The following is a 23,949-nucleotide window of genomic DNA, read 5'->3' as shown; positions in this document are numbered from 1 at the left end:
CAAAGACTTAATGTGGAAAAAAAGAATATAAAATATCCCAACAGTTTTTACATTGATCGTATATTATAATGTTAATATTTTGGCTTATTGGACATATTGGCTTAACTATTAATAAATTTATTATTTAAATTAATTCCACCTGTTTACTTTTTTAATGTGGCTACTGGAAAATTTTAATTTTTACAGCAAATGAAACAATCAACAAGATGAAAAAGCAACCTACAGAATGGGAGAAAATATTTGCAAACCATAAATCTGATAAGGGGTTAATATCCAAAATGTATAAGGAACTCATACAACTCAATAGCAAAAAAACCCAACCCAATTAAATATTAGGCAAAGGTCCTAAAAAGACATTTTTCCAAAGAAGACATACAAATGGTCAACAGGGATATGAAAAGATGCTCAATATCACTAATCACCAAGAAAATGTAAATCAAAATCACAATGAGATACCACCACACACCTGTTAGGATGGCTATTAACAAAAAAGTCAAAAGATAACAAGTGTCAGCAAATACGTGGAGAAAGGGGAATACCAGTACACTGTTGATTGGAATGTAAATTGTTGCAGCCACTATGGAAAACAGCACGGAGTTTCCTCAAAACATTAAAAATGGAACTATCCTATGATCCAATAGTCCCACTTCTGGGGATATATCCAAAGAAAATAAAATCACTATCTCAACATGATATCTATACCCTCTTGTTTATTACAGCATTATGTACAGTAGCCAAGACATGGAAACAACCTAAGTGTCCATGGACAGATGAATGGATGCAAAAATGTGAAATCCTGCCATTTACAAAAACGCGGATGAACTTGGAGGACATTATGCTTAGTGAAATAAACCAGACACAGAAAGACAAATATTGCATGATCTCACTTACATGTGAAATCTTAAAAAAACAAAATGAACAAACAAAAACCCTCCTAGTAACAGAGAGTAGAAGGATGGTTATCAGGAGCAAAAGTGTGGAGAAAAAGGGGAGATACTAATCAAAGGGTACAAATTTCAGTTATAAGTTCAAGAGACTTAATGTGTAGCATGGTGACTATAGTCAATAATAATGTATTGTATACTTGAAATTTGCTAAGAGGGATCTCAAGCGTTCTCACTACACAAAAAAAATGGCAACTGAGGTGACTGATATTCAATTAGCTTGATTATAGTAATTATTTCACAGTGTATACCTGTATCAAACATTACATTGTACACCTTAAATAGACAACTTTTATTTGTCAATCATATCTCAATGAAGGTAGAAAAAAAATAACACCCGTGATTCACATTATATTTCTCTTGGACAGCACTGAACTAAACTAGGACACGGAATTCTGCTCAGGAGGCTGAGAACATAGACTTCTGACCAGCTGCAAGCCTCCTGCCTTGTGGTCAGACTGACTGCTTATTAGGAGAATCAAATGGGTTAATACACACAAAGTACATATACATGCAAAGGGTATATCGTATCTTAATAGAAATCAGGAATCAAGTCCATTCACCAAACTTCAAATTGATGTTTACTGTTTTTGTGACAATGTAAAGAACCGATAGTGGGTAAATTAGACACCATTAGCATATTATTATTTAATGTGTTTATCACTGGACTTTTTGCCTTCTTTAATCTGGTTAATTTTTTTTTTAAGGTTTTTTTGCCTGACTGTGTCAGGTCTTAGTTGTGGCACGTGGGCTCTTCATTGCAGCACGTGGGCTTCTCTCTAGTTGTGGTGCGCAGGCTCCAGAGTGTGTGGGCTCTGTAGTTTGCCGCACGCAGGCTCTCTAGTTGAGGCACACAGGCTCAGTAGTTGAGGCGCGCAGGCTTAGTTGCCCTGCGGCATGTGGGATCTTAGTTCCCTGACCAGGGATCAAACCTGCGTCCCCTGCATTGGAAGGCGGATTCTTAACCACTGGACCACCAGAGAAGTCCCTGGTTAATATATTTAGATTAGTTTTTGTTTGTTTATCTGAAGGCTCTGTTTATAGTATTTTATGACACTGTTGTAAAGTTCAACTATATCAATAAAAAACAAGTTCGGAAAGTAAAAAAAAAAAAAAAAAAGAAGTAGGTCTGGCACCTAGCAAGAGCTATATAACTGTTATCTATTATTATTGTTACTAGTATTATTGACCAAGATTTCTAACAACTCATTAGAGAAGCACACCAAGGAGAGTAAGGCTTGGCCCAGACTGAAAATTCGCACATCACCTATGAAAGATCAAAGTGCAGAAAACTGAGGAGCCTCTGTAACCAGTTGGTCCAACCAGGGCCATGATTAGGGTGAGGCAAGCGAGGCACTTTCCTTGGCGCAAAATTTAAGGGGAGAGGGCACCAAGGAAACTCAGGACTCGGGATACATAATATTCGAATGCAATAGTTTACTAAATCCAAATCAATGCCCCAAACCCACAATGCACAAAATTTCGAAATGACAAATAAAGACAGGAGGGGTATTGCTGGTTTCTTCCGCCTCAGGTTTCATGTGGTTCGTTCATAAAGACACGGGTACTGATGCTGCCCCGGTAGCCTCGACCCAGACCCACGCCGCGACCAGCTCTCCGTCCAGGGCAAAGCGATTCCGACCGCCAAAAGGACGACGTTGTGCCGGGACTGGCGGTGATGGCGGCTGCCTTCGTGCAGCGGAGCCCTGAAGGCGGGAACTGGGTCGCGCGAGGCCTGCCCGGAGCTCCCAGGCTGCCCCGGGGCTGTTCCCAGGGTTCCCCGCGGCCGCGCCCCTGGAGTCCCACGGAGGCCATTGCCGCTTCCCGGAAGACCGCGGCGCTCGCCAGCGCGCGGCGCTCGCCCGCCCGGGCGCGCCACCATGGGCTTCCCGTGGTATGGCTTCGCCTGGACTGCTCATGTCTTCACCGCCAGTAGTGCCCTGGACTTCCTGGTGATAGTTTTGTACGGTGTTGGTCCTGGGCATCGCGCTGTGGGTACGTGGGGCCCGGGGGCTGGGGGGGTAGACCTGGACACCAGATGGGTTCGGTCCTCACCTGCCTGTCACCTGATCCCCACCTCACATCCCTCTCGTTCCCGCCCCTGCACAGCCCTCAGCCGGGACCTCTCCACCCTCCCTGCGCCACCTGCTCCCTACCGAGAGTAAGGGCACGTCCAAGCCCATCTTCCCTCCCCACCCCACAAATAAACAGGTCAGGCTGCCAGGTGCCCACCGCCTGGAACCCAAGCCGTGTGTAATATGGGGTCGTTGTTCTGATCGATCGTCGTGATGGTGGTGGCAGTAGTGACAATTACCCATCCTTAGGCGCTAAAGTGCCTGGTCTGTGCTGAGTGCTTTAAGTGTGTCACATTTTCACAACCAGGCTGTGGATTACAGATGAGGAAACAGGTTCAAAGAGGTCAAGTAACCACAAGGGAATGATGGAGTGCAGATTCGAACCTAGAGCTCCCTGATCTGATGCATGAGCGTAACCACTACCCAGCAAACAAGACCTCAAAGGTCACATGTAATTTAGGGCCCTAAGTGTTCACTTCGAATTTGAATTGGGCGCTTATATATTCTACTCTAGTATAAGGTTCTCTTAGTAGGGTGGCGACTGGGTCTCCTTTACTACCATCTGCCCGCTAGCACTTAACCTGTAGGCACTCACAAAGGTGTCTCGTAACTATACTCCCCAGGGCCAGGCAGTGAAAAGCCCGAGGGCAGGTAGAAAGGCTTTGGCCTGTGTCATGGTATCGCCCCTCGGCTAAGCTGTTAACCATCAGAAGCCTCTCCTCGGCCTGCTTCGTAAGCAAGAGTATCTGGTGACAGCGCCACCATTCGCTAGCTAGTGGGAGAGTTCATTGCGGGCTGCCCCCACCCAGCTGAGGCGTTCATGCCCATGTGACCTTTACTTCGGGGCGCTTCACCAGGTCACAAGCAGGATCTTACTGTGCAGAGTCTGGTCCTTCAAAGCAAGATCACTGGACAGTCTTTTGAGTGCTTACCATGCTGTGAGTGGGCAGATAGAGTAATGGAAATATGGTCTCCATCCTCTTAAGAGAATTTCATATCTCTCCCAACTGAAAAGAAGTCGGAGGTATTGATATTTATCCAGATCATTCAAACAAACGATTTTTTTCAAATTGGTCTCAGTTATGAGAAACATCCTTCTAGGTGGCCCAGGCCGGGCTCTGAGTAGTGGGCACTTTGGGATCCTTCCCGCAGCTGCTCTCACTGAATTAGGAAGCCCCCACCCAACCTTCTTCCGGGTCTAGTTGGGGCCTAGGTGTGGCCAAGGTCTGAGGACCCGTAAGCCATGCGGCCGCTTCCAAAGGAAACCTACTGTTCCTTCTGTTCTTCTAGGAGCCATAAAACATGTGCTGTTATCCAGAATGCTTTGATCTTTTTCCTTCTTTGTATTGTTATTTTTCCTTTGGTCCTTTTTAAAACTCGTATATTGTTTTAAATCACATGCTCACTGTAAGAAGTGAGGAGATGCATAACTGTCTAGAGGAGTTATGGTTCCTCCCTCAGCCATTCCCATCCCTCTGAGGTACCCAGGGCCTGTGTGTCCCTCCTCCCTTCTCAGTGCTTACACAGACACATAGGTAAAGGTTTTGCGTTTTTGTCTTTACAAAAAATGTGATCGTATGATACACATTACCCTGCAGTTTGCGTTTTCCGTTACTACATGATGTGGAGTCCTTCAGGTCTATAGATAGAGATCTAGCTCATGGTTTTTTGTTTTAAATAAATTTATTTATTTATTTGTTTATTTTTGGCTGCATTGGGTCCTCATTGCTGCACCCGGGCTTTTCTCTAGTTGTGGCGAGCAGGGGCTACTCTTTGTTGCAGTGCACGGGCTTCTCATTTCAGTGGCTTCTCGTTGCAGAACACAGGCTCTAGGCATGTGGGCTTCAGTAGTTGTGGCACATGGGCTCAGTAGTTGTGGCTTGCAGGCTCTGGAGCTCAGGGTCAGTAGTTGTGGTGCACGGGCTTAGTTGCTCCGCAGAATGTGGAATCTTCCTGGACCGGGTCTCAAACCCATGTCCCCTGCATTGGCAGACGCACCACCAGGGAAGTCCTAGCTCATGTTTTTATTAGATACACAATAGTCAAACACGTGTGTGATTCAGCCCTTCCCTACTGATTGACACTTAGATTGCTGCCAGGTTGTTGTTTTTTAATAAGATTTTTAAAAAATATATTTATTTATTTGTTTGTTTGTTTTTGGCTGCATTGGGTCTTTGTTGCTGCTGTTGTTTTTAATGTGTTGGTGCTTTTAAGCTGTGTAGCATGGATTCCCGAAATTGGAATTTCTGGGTTGGAAGGGTGTGTTTACTTGAAATTTTAGCAGATATCACTAAATGGCAATCCCCAAAGCTTGTTGAGATTTACATTTCTCACAAGCAGCATATGAGCACATTCTTTCCCCAGGCCTTCACCAGCCTGGTTTGTTACTACTAATTTAATTTTTGTGGGGGGTCCCAGGGTGATGAGTGAGTAGTGGTATGTTACTGCAGCTTTGATTTGCGCTTTCCAGACTCAGCCTCCTATGAGATTGACCATATTCTTGTGAGCCTGTTGTCCTTTGATCTTCCTCTTCTGTTGAATAGCCAGTTTATGTGCCCATTTATGAATTGAGTTGTTCGACTTTGCTTTTATCACCTTGTCTGTCATTTGAGTTGCCAATATGTTTTTCCTAAACTCTCATTTTCTAGAGCAGTTGTTCTCAACCTCAGCACTACTGACATTTGGGACCAGATAATTCCTTGTTGTGGGAGGTCTGTCCTGTGTATTATAGGATGCTTAGAAGTACCCCCAAGCCCTGCCCCTTCACAGCCAAAACTGTCTCCGGACATTGCCACATGTCCCTTGGAGGAGTGGGGCAAAAATCACCCCTGGTCGAGAACCACTGGTCTAGACTCTGTTACTGTTGTCTCTCTGTCATCTGATTTGTTTTCACTTTGAAGAAGTCTACTGTCTCTCTTTTCCTTTGCATCTAGATTTCCTGGCTTGCTTAGGAAAGTTTTTACCCACTCCAACATTGTACAAATACTATTCTAAAATTTATTCTAATATTTTATAGGTTTTAAAAAATATTTAGGGAATTCCCTCATAGTCCAGTGGTTAGGACTCCGTGCTTTCACTGCTGAGGGCCCGGGTTCAATCCCTGGTCAGGGAACTAAGATCCTGCAAGCTAAAAAGAAATTTAAATGTCCAGAACATCTGGGATTTCCTTTTGCATATAATGTGATAAAGGAGTCTTTTGGTTCTTAAGCAAACCACCCTTTTCTCACTGAACAGAATTGCCCACGTTTGCACAGATGGGACTCCTGAAATCCTTCATCAGCTTCTGACCGCTGAGCCCCCACAAGGAAATCTTGTTCTTTGTTGCTGGTGCCTTGGCTCCTGCAGGATGTTAAAGTGGAAAAAACCTTACACTTTTGTTTGTTTGTTTCCTCTGTTATCAGTCTCAGCCCCAAGATCTTTGAGAAAGTGGTGGATGCACCTTCTGCCCCAGCAGCCTGGCTGCTGTGGTTGGTGGATTATTCCAGAAAGAGCAGGGAGGAAGGAGGAGTCAGGGACGTGTGCATAACCACCCTCTTCCCAGGACCTCCTCTCTTCCTGTCTGGTTCTTTCTTTAATGGGAAGACAGAGTGATTTTATTCATCTTAGAACATTTTGTAAATTCCTTTTAAAAGTTCTAATGCACCTCTCCCTACATACCGCTGATACCTTCCTTAAGAAAGGTCAGCTCTGAACATAATGGGCTCTTGATAAATATTTAGTGAATGGATGAAATGAGACTAACTTAATGTGTCTGATTTAGAGTTGTTCTTTGGTTTAAAGCTTTATGATGTGAAAGGACTCCATTATAAGGCAGATACCCCAGATGGTGGTAATAAGTTCACTTCTCCCACAGAAACACTTTTTTGTCAACCAGTGGTCATCCGTGGGTCCTGCTAGTCCTAGGCAATCCAGGAAATCCCCAGGAATATCTTTTGACCGTACTGGAGTCTGGGAATCAGAGCTGGGGACCTGAGGAGAGAGCCCTTGGGTGCGTTGGGAGGACATCATAGTCTTGGCAACGTGACTGCTCTCCCGGAAGAAGCTAGGCTGGTGTTCAGCTTTGCCATTCCCAGTCAATTGATACATTCGCTGAACCACTCATCTCCAAGACTCTGCTGGGAGCCATGCACTGGTTAACTATTGGGGGAAAAAATACAGCAATATTATTTACACACTAGTGTAGAGAAATGGACAGGCCCATGTGATCTCATAGCTGGGAGAGACCGTGGGCCCTCCTCTAACTCAGCAGGTAGAGACCTCTGTTCCTAAAAAGAATGAAGGGGAAATGGGATCTCTGCAAAGGACATTTACCCATAAGTGAAGGTCATCTGTTTGTGAGACCTGTGTCTTTGAAGCAGTTTGGTTTCTTGGATTCCCCCCAACACCACCCCTTTTTTTAAGGCTGTATTGTCAAGCAGTCGTGGGACAGTAGAAGACTTCTTCCTGGCTGGCTGAAATCTAGCATGGTGGCAGGTGAGTGTGCCTTGCATGTGCAGTCCAGTTTGGGGGCTGCATGTGGATTCATTTATTACTTTAATTTGGATGTCTTTTACCCCCAAATAATTTGAAGTTGCTAAATCAGGAAAGCCATTTCATTAGTACTTCCCTTAACTCTTCCATTCAGCTCAGTGTAGTTCAGTAACCATTACTAGGTGTCTGGTAGTACAAGGTATTGTTCTAGGTTCTGGGACACAGATAGAACATAGTGAGTCCTGCCCTCTGGAAGCACACAGTGTAGAGTGGGAGTCAGATGTGACTTCTTTTTTTGGTTTTTTGGTTTTATTTATTTATTTTTATTCAGCAGGTTCTTATTAGTTATCTATTTTATACATGTTGGTGTATAATATGTCAATCCCAATCTCCCAATTCATCCCACCACCACCACCCTTCCCCCGCTCTCCCTCCTTGGTGTCCATACGTTTGTTCTCTACATCTGTGTCTCTATTTCTGCCTTGCAAACCAGTTCATCTGTACCATTTTTCTAGATTCCACATTTATGTGTTAATATATGATATTTGTTTTTCTCTTTCTGACTTACTTCACTCTGTATGACAGTCTCTAGGTCCATCCACGTCTCTACAAATGACCCTTTTTATGGCTGAGTTCCATTGTATATATGTACCACATCTTTATCCAGTCATCTGTCGATGGGCATTTAGGTTGCTTCCATGACCTGGCTACTGTAAATAGTGCTGCAATGAACATTGGGGTGCATGTGTCTTTTTGAATTATGGTTTTCTCTGGGTATATGCCCAGTAGTGGGATTGCTGGGTCATATGGTAATTCTATTTTTAGTTTTTTTAAGGAACCTTCATACTGTTCTCCATAGTGGCTGTATCAATTTACATTCCCGCCAACAATGCAAGAGGATTTCCTTTTCTCCACACCCTCTCCAGAATTTGTTGTTCGTAGATTTTCTGATGATGCCCATTCTAACCAGTGTGAGGTGATATCTCATTGTAGTTTTGATTTGCACTTCTCTAATATTAGTGATGTTAAGCAGCTTTTCATTTGCCTCTTGGCCATCTGTATGTCTTCTTTGGAGAAATGTCTATTTAGGTCTTCTGCCCATTTTTTGATTGGGTTGTTTTGTTTTAATATTGAGCTGCATGAGCTGTTTATATATTTTGGAGATTAATCTTTTGTTGATTCATTTGCAAATATTTTCTCCCATTCTGAGAGTTGTCTTTTTGTCTTGTTTATAGTTTCCTTTGCTGTACAAAAGCTTTTAAGTTTCATTAGGTCCCATTAGTTTATTTTTGTTTTTATTTCCATTACTCTAGGAGGTGGGTCAAAAAAGATCTTGCTGTGATTTATGTCAAAGAGTGTTCTTCCTATGTTTTCCTCTGTTTTATAGTGTCCGGTCTCACTTTTAGGTCTTTAATCCATTTTGAGTTTATTTTTGTGCATGGTGTTAGTGTTCTAATTTCATTCTTTTACATGTAGCTGTCCAGTTTTCCCAGCACCACTTATTGAAGAGACTTTTCTTTTCTCCATTCTTTTCTCCATTCCTCCTTTGTCATAGATTAGTTGACCATAGGTGCATGGGTTTATCTCTGGGCTTTCTATCCTGTTCCATTGATCTATATTTCTGTTTTTGTGCTGGTACCATATTGTCTTGATTACTGTAGCTTTGTAGTATAGTCTGAAGTCAGAGAGTCTGATTCCTCCAGCTCCATTTTTTCCCCTCAAGATTGCTTTGGCTATTCAGGGTCTTTCGTGTCTCCATACAAATTTTAAGATTTTTTTGTTCTAGTTTTGTAAAAAATGCCGTTGGTAATTTGATAGGGATTGCATTGAATCTGTAGACTGCTTTGGGTAGTATAGTCATTTTCACAGTATTGATTCTTCCAATCTGCAAACATGGTATATCTCTCCATCTGCTTGTGTCATCTTTAATTTCTTTCGTCAGTGACTTATAGTTTTCTGAGTACAGGTCTTTCACCTCCTTAGGTAGGTTTATTCCTAGGTATTTTATTCTTTTTGTTGCAATGGTGAATGGGATTGTTTCCTTAATTTCTCTTTCTGAGCTTTCATCATTTGTGTATAGGAATGCAAGAGATTTCTGTGCATTAATTTTGTGTCCTGCAACTTTACCAGATTCATCGATTAGCTCTAGTGTTTTCTAGCGGCATCTTTAGGATTTTCTATGTATAGTATCATGTCATCAGCAAACAGTAACAGTTTTATTTCTTCTTTTCCAATTTGGATTCCTTTTATTTCTTTTTCTTCTCTGATTGCCATAGCTAGGACTTCCAAAACTATGTTGAATAATAGTGCTGAGAGTGGACATCCTTGTCTTGTTCCTGATCTTAGAGGAAATGCTTTCAGTTTTTCACCATTGAGAATGATGTTTGCTGTGGGTTTGTCGTATATGGCCTTTATTATGTTGAGGTAGGTTCCCTCTGTACCCACATTTTGGAGAGGTTTTATCATAAATCAGTGTTGAATTTTGTCAAAAGCTTTTTCTGCATCTATTGAGAATGATCATATGGTTTTTATTCTTCAATTTGTTAATATGGTGTATCACATTGATTGATTTGCATATATTGAAGAATCCTTGCATCCCCGAGATAAATCCTACTTGATACATACATGGTGTATGATCCTTTTAATGTGTTGTTGGATTCTGTTTGCTAGTATTTTGTTGAGGATTTTTGCATCTATATTCATCAGTGATATTGGTCTGTAATTTTCTTTTTCTTTGTAGTATCTCTGTCTGGTTTTGGTATCAGGGTGATGGTGGCCTTGTAGAATGAGTTTGGGAGTGTTCCTTCCTCTGCAATTTTTTGGAACAGTTTGAGAAGGATGGGTGTTAGCTCTTCTCTAAATGTTTGATAGAATTCACCTGTGAAGCCATCTGGTCCTGGACTTTTGTTTGTTGGAAGATTTTTAATCACAGTTTCAATTTCATTTCTTGTGATTTGTCTGTTCATATTTTCTATTTCATCCTGGTTCAGTCTTGGAAGGTTATACCTTTCTAAGAATTTGTCCATTTCTTCCAAGTTGTCCATTTTATTGGCATAGAGTTGCTTGTCGTAGTCTCTTATGATGCTTTGTATTTCTGCAGTGTCCATTGTAACTTCTCCTTTTTCATTTCTAATTTTATTGATTTGAGTCCTCTCCCTCTTTTTCTTGATGAGTCCCGCTAAAGGTTTATCAATTTTGTTTATCTTCTCAAAGAACCAGCTTGTAGTTTTATTGATCTTTGCTGTTGTTTTCTTTGTTTCTATTTCATTTATTTCTGCTCTGACCTTTATGATTTCTTTCCTTCTACTATCTTTGGGTTTTGTTCTTCTTTCTCTAGTTCCTTCAGGTGTAAGGTTAGATTGTTTATTTGAGATTTTCCTTGTTTCTTGAGGTAGGATTGTATTGATATAAACTTCCCTCTTAGAACTGCTTTTGCTGCATTCCATAGGTTTTGGATTGTCGTGTTTTCGTTGTCATTTGTCTCTAGGTATTTTTTGATTTCCTCTTTGATTTCTTCAGTGATCTCTTGCTTATTTAGTAACATATTGTTAAGCCTCCATGTGTTTGTGTTTTTTATGTTTTTTTCCCTGTAATTGATTTCTAATCTCATAGCGTTGTGGTCAGAAAAGATGCTTGATATGACTTCAGTTTTCTTAAGTTTACTGAGGCTTGATTTGTGACCCAAGATGTGATCTATTCTGGAGAATGTTCCATGTGCACTTGAGAAGAAAGTGTAATCTGCTGTTTGGAGATGGAATGTCCTATAAATATCAATTAAATCTATCTGGTCTATTGTGTCATTTAAAGCTTGTGTTTCCTTATTAATTTTCTGTCTGGATGATCTGTCCATTGGTGTAAGTGAGGTGTTAAAGTCCCCCACTATTATTGTGTTACTGTCAATTTCCTCTTTGATAGCTGTTAGCATTTGCATTTGCCTTATGTATTGAGGTGCTCCTATGTTGGGAGCATATATAATTGTTATATCATCTTCTTGGATTGATCCCTTGATCATTATGTAATTTCCTTCCTTGTCTCTTGTAACATTCTTTATTTTAAAGTCTATTTTATCTGATATGAGTATTGCTACTCCAGCTTTCTTTTGATTTCCATTTGCATGGAATATCTTTTTCCATCCCCTCACTTTCAGTCTGTATGTGTCCCTAGGTCTGAAGTGGATCTCTTGTAGACAGCATATATATGGGTCTTGTTTTTGTATCCATTCAGCAAGCCTGTGTCTTTTGGTTGGAACATTTAATCCATTCACATTTAAGGTAATTATCAATATATATGTTCCTACTGCCATTTTCTTAATTGTTTGGGGTTTGTTTTTGTAGGTCCTTTTCTTCTCTTTTGTTTCCCACTTAGAGAAGCTCTTTTAGCATTTGTTGTAGAGCTGGTTTGGTGGTGCTGAATTCTCTTAGCTTTTGCTTGTCTGTAAAGCTTTTGATTTCTCCGTCAAATCTGAATGAGATCCTTGCCGGGTAGAGTAATCTTGGTTGTAGTTTCTTCCCTTTCATCACTTTAAATATATTGTGCCACTCCCTTCTGACTTGTAGAGTTTCTGCTGAGAAATCAGCTGTTAACCTTATGGGAGTTCCCTTGTATGTAATTTGTTGTTTTTCCCTTGTTGCTTTTAATAATTTTTCTTTGTCTTTAATTCTTGACAATTTGATTACTATGTGTCTTGGTGTGTTTCTCCTTGGGTTTATCCTGCCTGGGACTCTCTGCACTTCCTGGACTTGGGTGGCTATTTCCTTTCCTATGTTAGGGACGTTTTTGACTATAATCTCTTCAAATATTTTCTTAGGTCCTTTCTCTCTTCTCCTTCTGGGACCCCTCTAATGCAAATGTTATTGCATTTAATGTCCCAGAGGCCTCTTAAGCTGTCTTCATTTCTTTTCATTCTTTTTTCTTTATTATGTTTTGCAGTAGTGAATTCCACCATTCTGTCTTCCAGGTCACTTATCTATTCTTCTGCCTCAGTTATTCTGCTATTGATTCCTTCTAGTGTATTTTTCATTTCATTTATTATATTGTTCATCTCTGTTTGTTTGTTCTTTCATTCTTCTAGTTGTTTGTCCTTTAATTCTTCTAGGTCTTTGAATTGTTTTTTTAATTAAAAAAATTTTTTTTATTTATTTATGGCTACGTTGGGTCTTCGTTGCTGCACATGGGCTTTCTCTAGTTGCAGCAAATGGAGGCTACTCTTCATCGCAGTGCTCGGGCTTCTCATCATGGTGGCTTCTCTTGTTGCAGAGCATGCGCTCTAGGCACGCGGGCTTCAGTAGTTGTGGCTCGTGGGCTCTAGAGCACAGGCTCAGTAGTTGTGGCACACAGGGTTAGTTGTTCCGTGGCACGTGGGATCTTCCCAGACCAGGGACTGAACCTGTTTCCCCTGCATTGGCAGGCAGATTCTTATCCACTGCACCACCAGGGAAGCCATCTTCTAGGTCTTTGTTAAACATTTCTTGCATCTTCTCGATCTTTGCCTCCATTATTTTTCCGAGGTCCTGGATCATCTTTACTATCATTATTCTGAATTATTTTTCTGGAAGGTTGCCTATCTCCACTTCACTTAATTGTTTTTCTGGGGTTTTATCTTGTTCCTTCATCTGGTACATCATCCCCTGCCATTTCATTTTGTCTATCTTTCTGTGAATGTGTTTTTTGTTCCACAGGCTACAGGATTTTAGTTCATCTTGCTTCTGCTGTCTGCCCTCTGTTGGATGAGGTTATCTAAGAGGCTTGTGCAAGCTTCCTGATGGGAGGGACTGGTGGTGGGTAGAGCTGGGTGTTGCTCTGGTGGGCAGAGCTCAGTAAAACTTTAATCTGCTTGTCTGCTGATGGGTGGGGCTGAGTTCCCTCCCTGGTGGTTGTTTGGCCTGTGGCAACCCAGCACTGGAGGCTACAGGCTCTTTGGTGGGGCTAATGGTGGACTCCAAGAGGGCTCATGCCAAGGAGTACTTCCCAGAACTTATGCTGCCAGTGTCCTTGTCTCCAGGGTAAGCCACAGCCTGCCCCTGCCTCTGCAGGAGACCCTCCAACACTAGCAGGTAGGTCTGGTTCAGTCTCCTGTGGGGTCACTGCTCCTTCCCCCTGGGTCTTGATGTGCACACTACTCTGTGTGTGTCCTCCAAGAGTGGAGTCTCTGTTTCCCTCAGTCCTGTCAAAGTTCTGCAATCAAATCCTGTTAGACTTCAAAGTCTGATTCTCTGGGAATTCCTCTTCCCATTGCCAGACCCCTAGGTTGGGAAGCCTGACGTGGGGCTCAGAACCTTCACTCCAGTAGGCGGGCTTCTGTGGTATAATTGTTCTCTAGTTTGTGAGTCACCCACCCAGCGGTTATGGGATTTGATTTTATCATGATTGCACCCCTCCTACCGCCTCATTGCAGCTTCTCCTTTGTCTTTGGATATGGGGTATCTTTTTTGGTGAGTTCCCGTGTCTTCCTGTCGATGATTGTTCAGCAGTTAGTTGTGATTCCAGTGCTCTTGCAAGAGGGAGTGAGCACACGTCCTTCTACTCCTCCATCTTGAACCAATCCTGGATGTGACTTCTTTTTACGCTATTAGAATTATTGCTTAGTGAACAAACTGTATTATGGTATTGATAAAGAAAATGGAAATAAAAGTAATTTTGCCACTTCAACTTTCTTTCTTTTATACTTTTATTCAGTCAGCAGATATCCGATGGGTATGAATTGCTCTTGTCTGGGCCCTCCATGTGGCTTATTCATGTGGTCGGTGCTCAGGCCTCCTCTTACCTAGCTTGGCGGTGGTGAAACTGAAATTCAGTCCTCCCTCCCACCCCACGTTGCCACCTGGCTCTCCTCCATTCCTGCTGCTTCACCAGCCACTCGTTCGAGGTCCCCCTGGCTGGTTCTTTCCGATCTCCCTGGCTGCTGAATGCTGGACCTCCCCAGGGCCAGACCCTGGTGTCTCCTTTCCAGTTACACTCACACACCTGGCGACATGGCATTAAAGACAACTTGCTAGAATGGTAGCAAGTCCCAGCTCTCTCCCTCAACTCCAGTCTTGTGCATCCCGCTGCCCATTTGACACCTGACTAGAAAGGTCTGTCAGGTCTTGCACATGGAACATGCATTCTGCACATCTTCTACTCCTGCCGTCTTCCCTGTCCCTGAACGGCAGCTCCATCCTTCTAGCTGCTCAGGTTGACACCCGTGGAGTAGTGTTAGACTCTATTCTCTCTCACCCCAACTTCCAATCCATCAGGAAGTCCTGGGACTCGATTTAAAAAACAGATTTGAAATCCGACCCCTTCGCATCAGTGCCTCCAGGCCCATGCTGCCGTCACCCTCACCTGGATTGATTGTAGTAGCCTCTTCTCTCGGCGCCCTCCTTCCACTTGTGCTCCTCCACGTCCAACCTCAACAAAGCAGCTGAAGGGTCAGACCACGTCACCTGACTGCTTAAAACCCTCTGGGGGCTCTCATGTCACCCAGAATGAAAGTCCAGCCTATGTTAGGCCACAGATGATCTGCACCTCCTTACCTCGGTGACCTTGAACAATTTAGCCGTGCTTCTGCCTCAGGGCCATTGCCCTTGCTGCTCCCTCTGCCTGGAGGCTCTCTGCTCTCACAGGTACCCTTGGCTTGCCCCTCACACCTCCTCAGAGAAAGTTGGCCCTGCCCACTGTACTGCACAGCACTTCCTGCCTGCCTTCTTTCTTTTTTTTTTTCAATTGGGGTATAGTTGTTTTACAATGTTGTGTTAGTATCTACTGTACAGCGAGGTGAAGTAGAGTTCCCTGTGCTATACAGCAGGTTCTCATTAGTTATCTATTTTATACATATTAGTGTATATTTGTCAATCCCAATCTCCCAGTTCATCCCACCATCCCTTTCCCCCCTTGGTGCCCGTACATTTGTTCTCTACATCTGTGTCTCTATTTCTGCCTTGCAAACCGGTTCATCTGTACCATTTTTCCGGATTCCACATTTATGTGTTAATATATGATATTTGTTTTTCTCTTTCTGACTTCACTCTGTATGACAGTCTCTAGGTCCATCCACGTCTCTACAAATGGCCCAATTTTGTTTCTTTTTATGGCTGAGTAACATTCCATTATATATATGTACCACATCTTTTTTATCCATTCGTCTGTTGATGGAGATTTAGGTTGCTTCCGTGCCTGTCTGTTTTCTAAGCTTTCTTCTTCTCTGTAGGACTTTACTATTTATCACTGTCTATTGTGCTATAAAATAATCCCCTAATTTATCTTGTTCATCCTCTTCTTCCTAAGAGAATGTTAGCTTCATGAGGGCAGGGATTTGTCTGTTTTACTCACTGATGTATTCCTAGTATGTACAACACTGACACATAGTTGGCAGTGGACATTTATTAATAGTTACTGAATTAATGAAGGTACATTTAATGTACTAATGTCTTCCTAGGTCTATATAAACATAGGTAGGTAGATAGAGATATTTTATATTTATACACAGTTGTATAGTGTTATATCATATGGACATTCCACCATTTATGTAACATATTATTGGGCAATTTAGATTGTGTATAGTTTTTCATTATTATGATAAAGGTAGCAGACATTCCTAATAGTAAAAATAACTGCTTGAGTAATTATTATGTGCCTCTTCCAAGATTTTTTTTGCCTTATATTTGTTGGTGCTACAGTGTTTGGGTGCCTGTATGTTCTCAGTTATGTCTTACTAGTGCATTTTATGTTTCATGGTTTAAAAACAAAACAAAAAAACCTCTGTCATATTTAATGCTTTTGGTATTGAATCCTACTTTATCTTATGTTAATATCGTCAATGCTGTTTTTTGTTTGTTTTTATCTAAAAGGCTTTGTTATTTTTAGTCTCTCTTAATAATTTGGTTTTAAGTGTATCTTGTGTCAAATATAGCACAGTATTTGGATTTGGATTTGGATTTGGAATGGAGTGGCTATCTCTACTCAATTAAAATTGGTTTAGGAGGGATTTTGTTCATTTTAAATGCCTCTGGGATTTTTTATTTTGAAAGTAACATATGCTGGTTGTAAAAAAAAAAAAAAAAAAGTTACAATCCAAGTATGGAACTTGAGATTTTCTTACCATTCTATTTCTATAACCATGATTCCAGTCCCCAGAAGTATTTTTATATATATACTACCAGAATCACTCCCATCTATATATAAACATACATGTGCATAAGTGTAATATGCCCACACAAAATTTTAATGAGATTATATTATCAATATTGTTTACATTATTTTTTATCATTTAATAGAGTTCCTTTATCCTTTCTGTATGCTACATTGTATTTCATCATATTCATGTACCTTAGTATTTTAACCATTCTCTTACAATCAGTTAGATTGTTAATATTTTTAAATTACTTCAAACAGTGATGAAATTACACTCCTGCTAATATTTCTGCAGTTGCAAATAAGTCAGTGGAGCGTGTGGAGGGTGGCAACATAAGAATGCAGTAATACTTTTTTCCCTTCATCCCTTTTTACTTGGCTTCTAATTTATGGTTAGGGTTTGTATAGAAAAAATATGAATGGGAATTCTGCCCAGGGTATAATCCCTTTTGAGGAAATGTATTGATAAAATTCAGGTTGGGTTTATATTTGTGAGAATTAGTTTTTGAAGTTGGACTAAAAGTTCTGATCTGTAATTGTCTTTTGATTTTCAGATAGGTGCTTTTCTTTTTGCCTCGAATATTGGCACTGGGCACTTTATGGGCCTGGCTGGAACGGGGGTGTCTTCAGGGATTGCTGTTGGGGCCTTCGAGTGGAATGTAAGTAGTGCCTTCTGTAGCAGCTAACCTCCACCTTTATCATTGTCCAAATGAAACATAAAAACTTGCTTTCAACCCTGAGTAAATATTAAAGACTCCTTGAGAAGTCATGGAAGAAGGGAACCAAGTCTTTGATTTCTCAACAAGATTGTGCTAGTTTTCATTCTTCTTAGTAAAGTAATGAAGAGATAGAGAATGTTTACATTCCAAGGACCATAGGAATACAGTTAGGAGACTAGTCAGGTAGGGAAAAGATCATATTAACACTTAAATATATATGTACATAAACATATACATACATACATACATACACATATATATGTGTGTGTACCTAGACATACAGATATATATGTATATATGTGTGTGTATTTATCGGTATGTACACATTTGCAGTATGCAGTTGACCCTTGAAAAACATGTATTTAAACCATGCACGTCTGGTTACACGCAGATTTTTTTTCAATAAATATAGTACTTTTATTTTCATTTCACAGATCTTTAAATTGACTAAGTGTGGGGAAAAGTTTGTGTTCAATTAGAGATCACAATATGTGGAATCAAAAGAACTAGGGTTTGAGTCCTGATTCTATCCAGATTGTTTCAGCTTCCTGCCCTTGGATGAGTCATTTACCAATTCCTTTGTTTTTGAGACAGATTTAGCTTGACTACATGGGGGTCGGCACCCCTAACCCCCACATTGTTCACGGGTCAACTGTATACTGAGAATAGGCTCAACTGGGTTCTTTGAGATATTCAGCTGGTTACTACAAAACTCCTAACTGATCGCCTATGAATACCAGGTTTCAACTATAAAACTTATAAAATGGATTATTTATCTAATCTGTGGAATATATTTATTATAGGACATAGAATTTGTTCACCTAAATTAATATAAGTGAATTAATGTGTCTTGGGTTAATTAACCTATCTCTATATAAATCACCTGGCCCTTTTTTTTTTTTTTTTTTGATAAATCAGAAAGCTCCCTACTTTCTGGGTCTCATCTTTTCCTCTGGTAGACTACAGAAATAAACAATACTTCTAACAAAGTTAATTCCAGACCTGATAAGGCGCCCTGGTCTGTACCACCATTTAGTTCTCAGAATTCGTTCACATCTCCTTCATATATTCAACTTACCCCTTCTTTGTAAAGAAAGCCAGAGACAAATGCATTACTTAATTTCAATAGCTTGTGTAAATTTTGGTGTAGTTTCTCTACTATTTCTCTGAATGGTTTCTGATTTTTTTTTTTTTACTATCTTTTTTGTTTAATTATAAGCCACCTTCGTTTCTATCTGGAAGTAGGCAAACAATAAATTTTAATAAATATCTTGAAAATTGGCTCAGTTAACCCCCCCTAAATTAAGAATGCACCCCTTTATAGGCAAAGATCAAGTGCCTATAAGTTAAGTTTGTTGTACTGGAATGCTTACGCTTGGGCTGTTATTTGCAAGGTCCCCAGTAAGTATGACATTTATTGGGCTCAAAACAGTAACTGAGCTTGCATCTCATTTAAGAGCTTAGCCTAGGTGGGACCCTGATTTAATTGCTCTTCTTTTCTTGGTTTCAGGCTCCATTTATGCTCTGTGTTTTTGGTTGGGTATTTTCTCCCATTTACATTAAGGCTGGGGTGAGTATCCATTAGCACTTACTCTTTTCTTTACAATATTTTTTCTTACAAATACTGCATATGTACATAAAAACATCCTAGAGGGGGCTTCCCTAGTGGCGCAGTGATTAAGAATCCGCCTGCCAATGCAGGGGACATGGGTTCGAGCCCTGGTCCTGGAGGATTCCACATGCCGCAGAGCAACTGAGCCCATGCGCCACAACTGCTGAGCTTGTGCTATTGAGCCGGCGTGCTGCGGCTGCTGAAGCCCGCGTGCCTAGAGCCTGTGCTCCGCAACAGGAGGGGCCGCCACAATCAGAAGCCTGCGCACCGCAGCGGAGAATGGCCCCCGCTCGCCACAGCTAGAGAAAGCCCGCGCGCAACAACAACCAAGACCCAACGCAGCCAAAAATAAATTAATTAATTAAATTTAATTAAATTTTAAAAAAAACATCCTAGAGGACAGGTTAAACTTCTCAGTGTTCTGATCCTTGTACTGATTTCCCTAAATCTTAAGAAATGTCTCAAATAACGTCATTCTGACTGGTAAACAGAAGCCAGTAACTGCCTACTGTTTCACTCTGGACCTTACTCAAGAGTTCACTTCTTAAGGTTTTTATAGAAAACATTTTAAAACTTTGTTAAAAAATAAGACCTAAATTAAGAGAACAATTCTGTTAATGACTGGAAGACAACAGCCTAAAAATATTAGTTCTCCCTAAATCCAGAAGAAGATGTTTGAGGAACTTGACAAGCTGACTCTAAAATGTATGTAGGAGATAAGGGGACAAAGATGTCAGTGCCTGGCTGAGAGAGAACAAAGAAGAAACTGTCCAGGCCTAGCATCCACAGGGGTACGTGGCATGATGTCACCAACATGGCAGAATAAGAGTGTTCTGTCAAAGAACTCCAGTTTAGACTGTCACCCACAGGCGAGAGGGCCTTTGTGGAAGTACAGGAGTCATGCTGTTGGAAAAAAAATACCCACGACTGGATGCATTGAAGAGGGTGAGAGGGACAGGTTCACTTTACCCATGTCACCACTCCCCTGAGGTGGCACAGCTCAGTGCCAAGAGAGACCTTCTTAGCCTGAGATTTGTCCCATGGGGAAGAGCGACAGCATGTAAGTGCCCAGCTACTCCAGCTGCACAGACTGCTGCCAAAAAGACCTACTTCTTTCTCACTCCATCTAGAATATTCAGGTGTGCTGTATGACCGGGGGTGGGGAGTGGCTGGGAGAGCAGCACTCAGGGCTCTCAGATGGCATCAAAGGAACACAAATCCTACTAACCCCCTTGCAAACTCAGGAAGCCCGCCAGTAAGCCGGTGGGGGCTCTTCACTTGCAGATCTCCCCAGCTGGCCCTCAGACACCCCAACATTCTTCATGCCTCACCCACATATGCCTGCACCTTATGGCCAGCTCCCTTAGCTTACCTCCAATTGTGGCAGTGTTGATTCCTGGCATAAAGCTAGTGAGCACACGTAGGAAGCCAGCCTGACCCTGTGGGATTGGGAAAGCACACAGACGAGCATTCAGCACCACCCTCAGTAAGGCAAGCAAACTGGAGGCTGTCAGCACTCAGCCTGGCTTTGTAGGATCAAGGAAGACATGTGAAGCAGGTGTATCCAAGGAAAGGTCTGAGAAAGCCTCAGAATCCCTAGCAGGACTGATGGAACGTATTTCTCTCCAAAAACCAGTCAGTAAAAACTGGAGGCGGTGACTGCTTCCTCAAATGCAGAAACAGCAACACAAGACTTCAAGGAACTTGAAAAATCGAGGAAACATGACACCACCAAAGGAACACAATAATTTTCCAGTAACCAACTCCAAAGATTTGCCTGATAAAAAGTTCAAGACGGTTGTTTGAAGGAAGCTCAGTGAGCTACAAGAAAACACAGAAGGACAGCTCAGCGAAATAAGGAAAACAATATGTGAAAGAAATGAGAGGTTTAACAGAGAGATAGGAATCCTAACCATACAAATTCTGGAGCTGAATATTACAATGAATAAAATGGAAAATGCAACTGGGACATCAACAGCAGGCTTGGCAAAGCAGAAGAAAGATTCTGTGAACTCAATGATAGGTCATTTGAAATTACGCAGTTAGAGGAGAACAAAGGAAAAAGAGTGAAGAAAGCCTGTGTGAGCTATGGGACACTATTAAAAGAAACAATCTACACATTACTGGCATCCCAGAAGGAGAAGAGAGGGAGAAGCAGGCAGAAAGCTTATTTAAAATGGAGACCTTCCCAAATCTGAGGAGAGATTTGGATATCCAAGATGACAAAGCTCATCGGTTCCCCCCCAAGTTTTAACCCCAAACTATCTTCTCCAGGACACATTATAATAAAACTGTCTGAAATCAAAGACAGAGACGAAATTTTAAAAACAGGAAAAGAAAAAAAATTCCTCACATACAAGGGAACCCCCATAAGGCTATCAGTGGATTTCTCAGCAGAAGGCTTGCAGAACAGGAGACAGTGAGATGATGTACTCAAAGTGGTAAAAGAAAAAGACTGCCAACCAAGAATACTTTATCTGGCAGAGTTGGTCTTCAGAAATGAAAGAGAAAAAAAGACTTTCTCAGACAAACCAAAGCTGGGGAAGTTCATCACCACTAGAGCTGCCTTATAAGAAATGTTGGAAGGAGTCTTCAAGCTGAAATGAAAGCATGCTAATTAGTAACATGAAAACATAGTAAGTAGATAGTCAAAATCAGACTACTCAAATACAGTAAGATGGTGGTATATTAACCACTTAACTCTAAAGGTTAAAGGACAAAATATTTTTTAAAAACCATAGCTACAATTATTTGTTAACAGATACATAATATAAAAAGAGGTAAATTGTGATATCAAAAACATTAAATGTCAGGCGGGAAGTAAAAGGGTAGAGTTTTCATATGCATTCAAAGTTATCACCTTGAAATAGACTCTTATATCTATGGAAGCCTCATGGTAACCACAAAGCAAAAAGCTATGCTAGATACACAAAAGAGAAAGGAGAGAACCAAAGCTTACTACTATGGAAAATCATTAATTCACAAAGGAAGATAGTAAGAGGGGAAGAAAGTAACAGGGAAACTACAAAACAGTTAGAAAACAACTACCAAGATGTCATTAGTAAGTCCTTACCTAGCAATAATTACTTTACATGTAAATGAATTGAATACTCCAATCAAAAGGCACAGAGTGGATGAATGGATTAAAACTTAGCATGGTGGGACTTCCCTGGTGGTCCACTGGTTAACACTTTGCCTTCCAATGCAGGGGGTGAAGGTTCGATCCCTGGTCGGGGAGCTAAGATCCCACATGCCTCATGGCCTGAAAACCAAAACATGAAACAGAAGCAATATTGTAACAAATTCAGTAAAATGGTCCACATCAAAAAGATCTTTAAAAAAAGAATTAGCATGGTGACTATCATTAACAATACTGTATTATACACTTAAAAGTTGCTAAGAGAGTAAATCTTAAATGTTCTCACCACAAAAAAGTGGCAGTTATGTGGGGTGATGGAGATAGTAACTTAAACTTACTGTGCTAATCATTTTGCAATATATACATGTATCAGATCACATCACATACCTTAAACTTTTATGATGTATGTCATAGCTCAATAAATCTGGAAAAAAGTAAATAAAGTGTATGTAGAAGAGCAAAAGCATAAGAATAGCAAAGATATTCCTATCAAAGAAAAATAAGAAGAACTTATCTTACCAAATAGCATGACTTACTATAAAGCTGTAGTAATTAAGACAGTTTGGTATTGGCGCAAGGATAAACACATTGACACAAGAGAGAGTGAAAAAGCCCAGAAACACTCATATGTATGAACACCTGATTTATGACATAGACGGCATTGCAGATGACTGAGGAAAGGAGGATCAATTGGTTATCATACGAAAAAAATAAAATTAGATCCCTATTCTACACAAAAAGAATTTTGGATTGATTAAAGGCTTAAATAGGAAAGGCAAAAATTCGTCTAACTTTTATAAGAAAGTAAAAAATATCTTTATATCCTTGAGGTATGGAAGGATTTTAAAATAATATACAAAAATCCCAAATCTCTGGCTAACCACTAAAGTACACAGGCATACCTGAGACCCCAGGGAGCCCAGCCAAAAAAAGATCTGTCTTGCAAAGACAGGACTGTTCCTGGAGAGATTTGTGAGTTTGCTGTGCCAGTGACTGAGCACATTCCCCAGCCCACACAGGGCAGGCAGTGGAAGACAGAAGTCTTGCTGGTTGGAGGTATCAAGGACATAATTGAGGGCTGGCAAAGCAACCCAAAACTTAGGAGGGGAGCTCCAAAAACAAGGGAGCCAAAGAGAGGGTTAGTCCCCAAATCTCAGTATAAATTCTGCCCGAACCCTTGACTGACTGCCAGGCTACTCAAGTGCAGGGAAAACCTTCAGAGGACCAGGCTAAGTCAGCAGCAGCTGGAAGCTGGAAAACCAAGTGGAGACCTCAGCTTCTGCACTGCAGGGTGGGGGTCAGGGTGGCATGGAAGATATGGTAGTCTGAGTCCAGACACATTCAGTCCCTACTCAAACAAGAGCACTAATCCTCGGAAGAACAAAACGGATTCTAGAGTGCTACATCATATTATCTACGATGGCCAGTCTTCAACCAAGAATTATTAGATATGCAAAGAAATGGGAAAATAAACATGACCCACACTCAGGGAGAAAAAAAGCAATAAGTAGGTGCTGACTCTGAGCAGGCCCAGATGTAGATTTAACAAAACAAAGACTTCAACTTGCTATTATAAATGTATTCCAAAATGTAAAGGAAAATGTGATATTAATGAGTGAACAAATAGGGCCTCTCAACAGAGAAACTGAAACTGTAGAAAAGAACCAAGTCGGGACTTCCCTGGTAGCGCAGTGGTTAAGAATATGCCTGCCAGTGCAGGGGACATGGGTTCGATCCCTGGTCCAGGAAGATCCCACATACCGTGGAGCAACTAAGCCTGTGTGCCAGAACTACTGAGCCTGCACCACGACTACTGAAGCCTGTGCGCCTAGAGCCCATGCTCCACAACAAGAGAAGCCACCGCTATGAGAAGCCTGCG

At 41.2% G+C, this 23,949-nt stretch overlaps 1 protein-coding gene across 1 annotated transcript in view; it reads left to right on the top strand.

Annotated features, from left to right (window-relative positions):
- Positions 1 to 2,622: 2,622 nt before the first annotated feature.
- Positions 2,623 to 23,949, top strand: part of LOC309970978 (sodium/glucose cotransporter 1-like) — a gene marked incomplete at both ends in the record, with an annotated part of 62,053 nt that continues 40,726 nt past the window's right edge. Inside the window, 3 exon segments of the mRNA XM_082853739.1 lie at positions 2,623 to 2,838; positions 17,155 to 17,259; positions 18,830 to 18,889. Coding sequence (XP_082709865.1) covers positions 2,623 to 2,838; positions 17,155 to 17,259; positions 18,830 to 18,889 — 381 coding nt within the window.

Source organism: Leucopleurus acutus (assembly GCF_964270905.1).
Source record: "Leucopleurus acutus genome assembly, chromosome: 13".
In the NCBI taxonomy this organism is placed as follows: domain Eukaryota; kingdom Metazoa; phylum Chordata; class Mammalia; order Artiodactyla; family Delphinidae; genus Leucopleurus; species Leucopleurus acutus.
The sequence above is the reverse complement of the archived record's forward strand: the minus strand, read 5'-3'. Positions and strand labels throughout refer to the sequence as shown.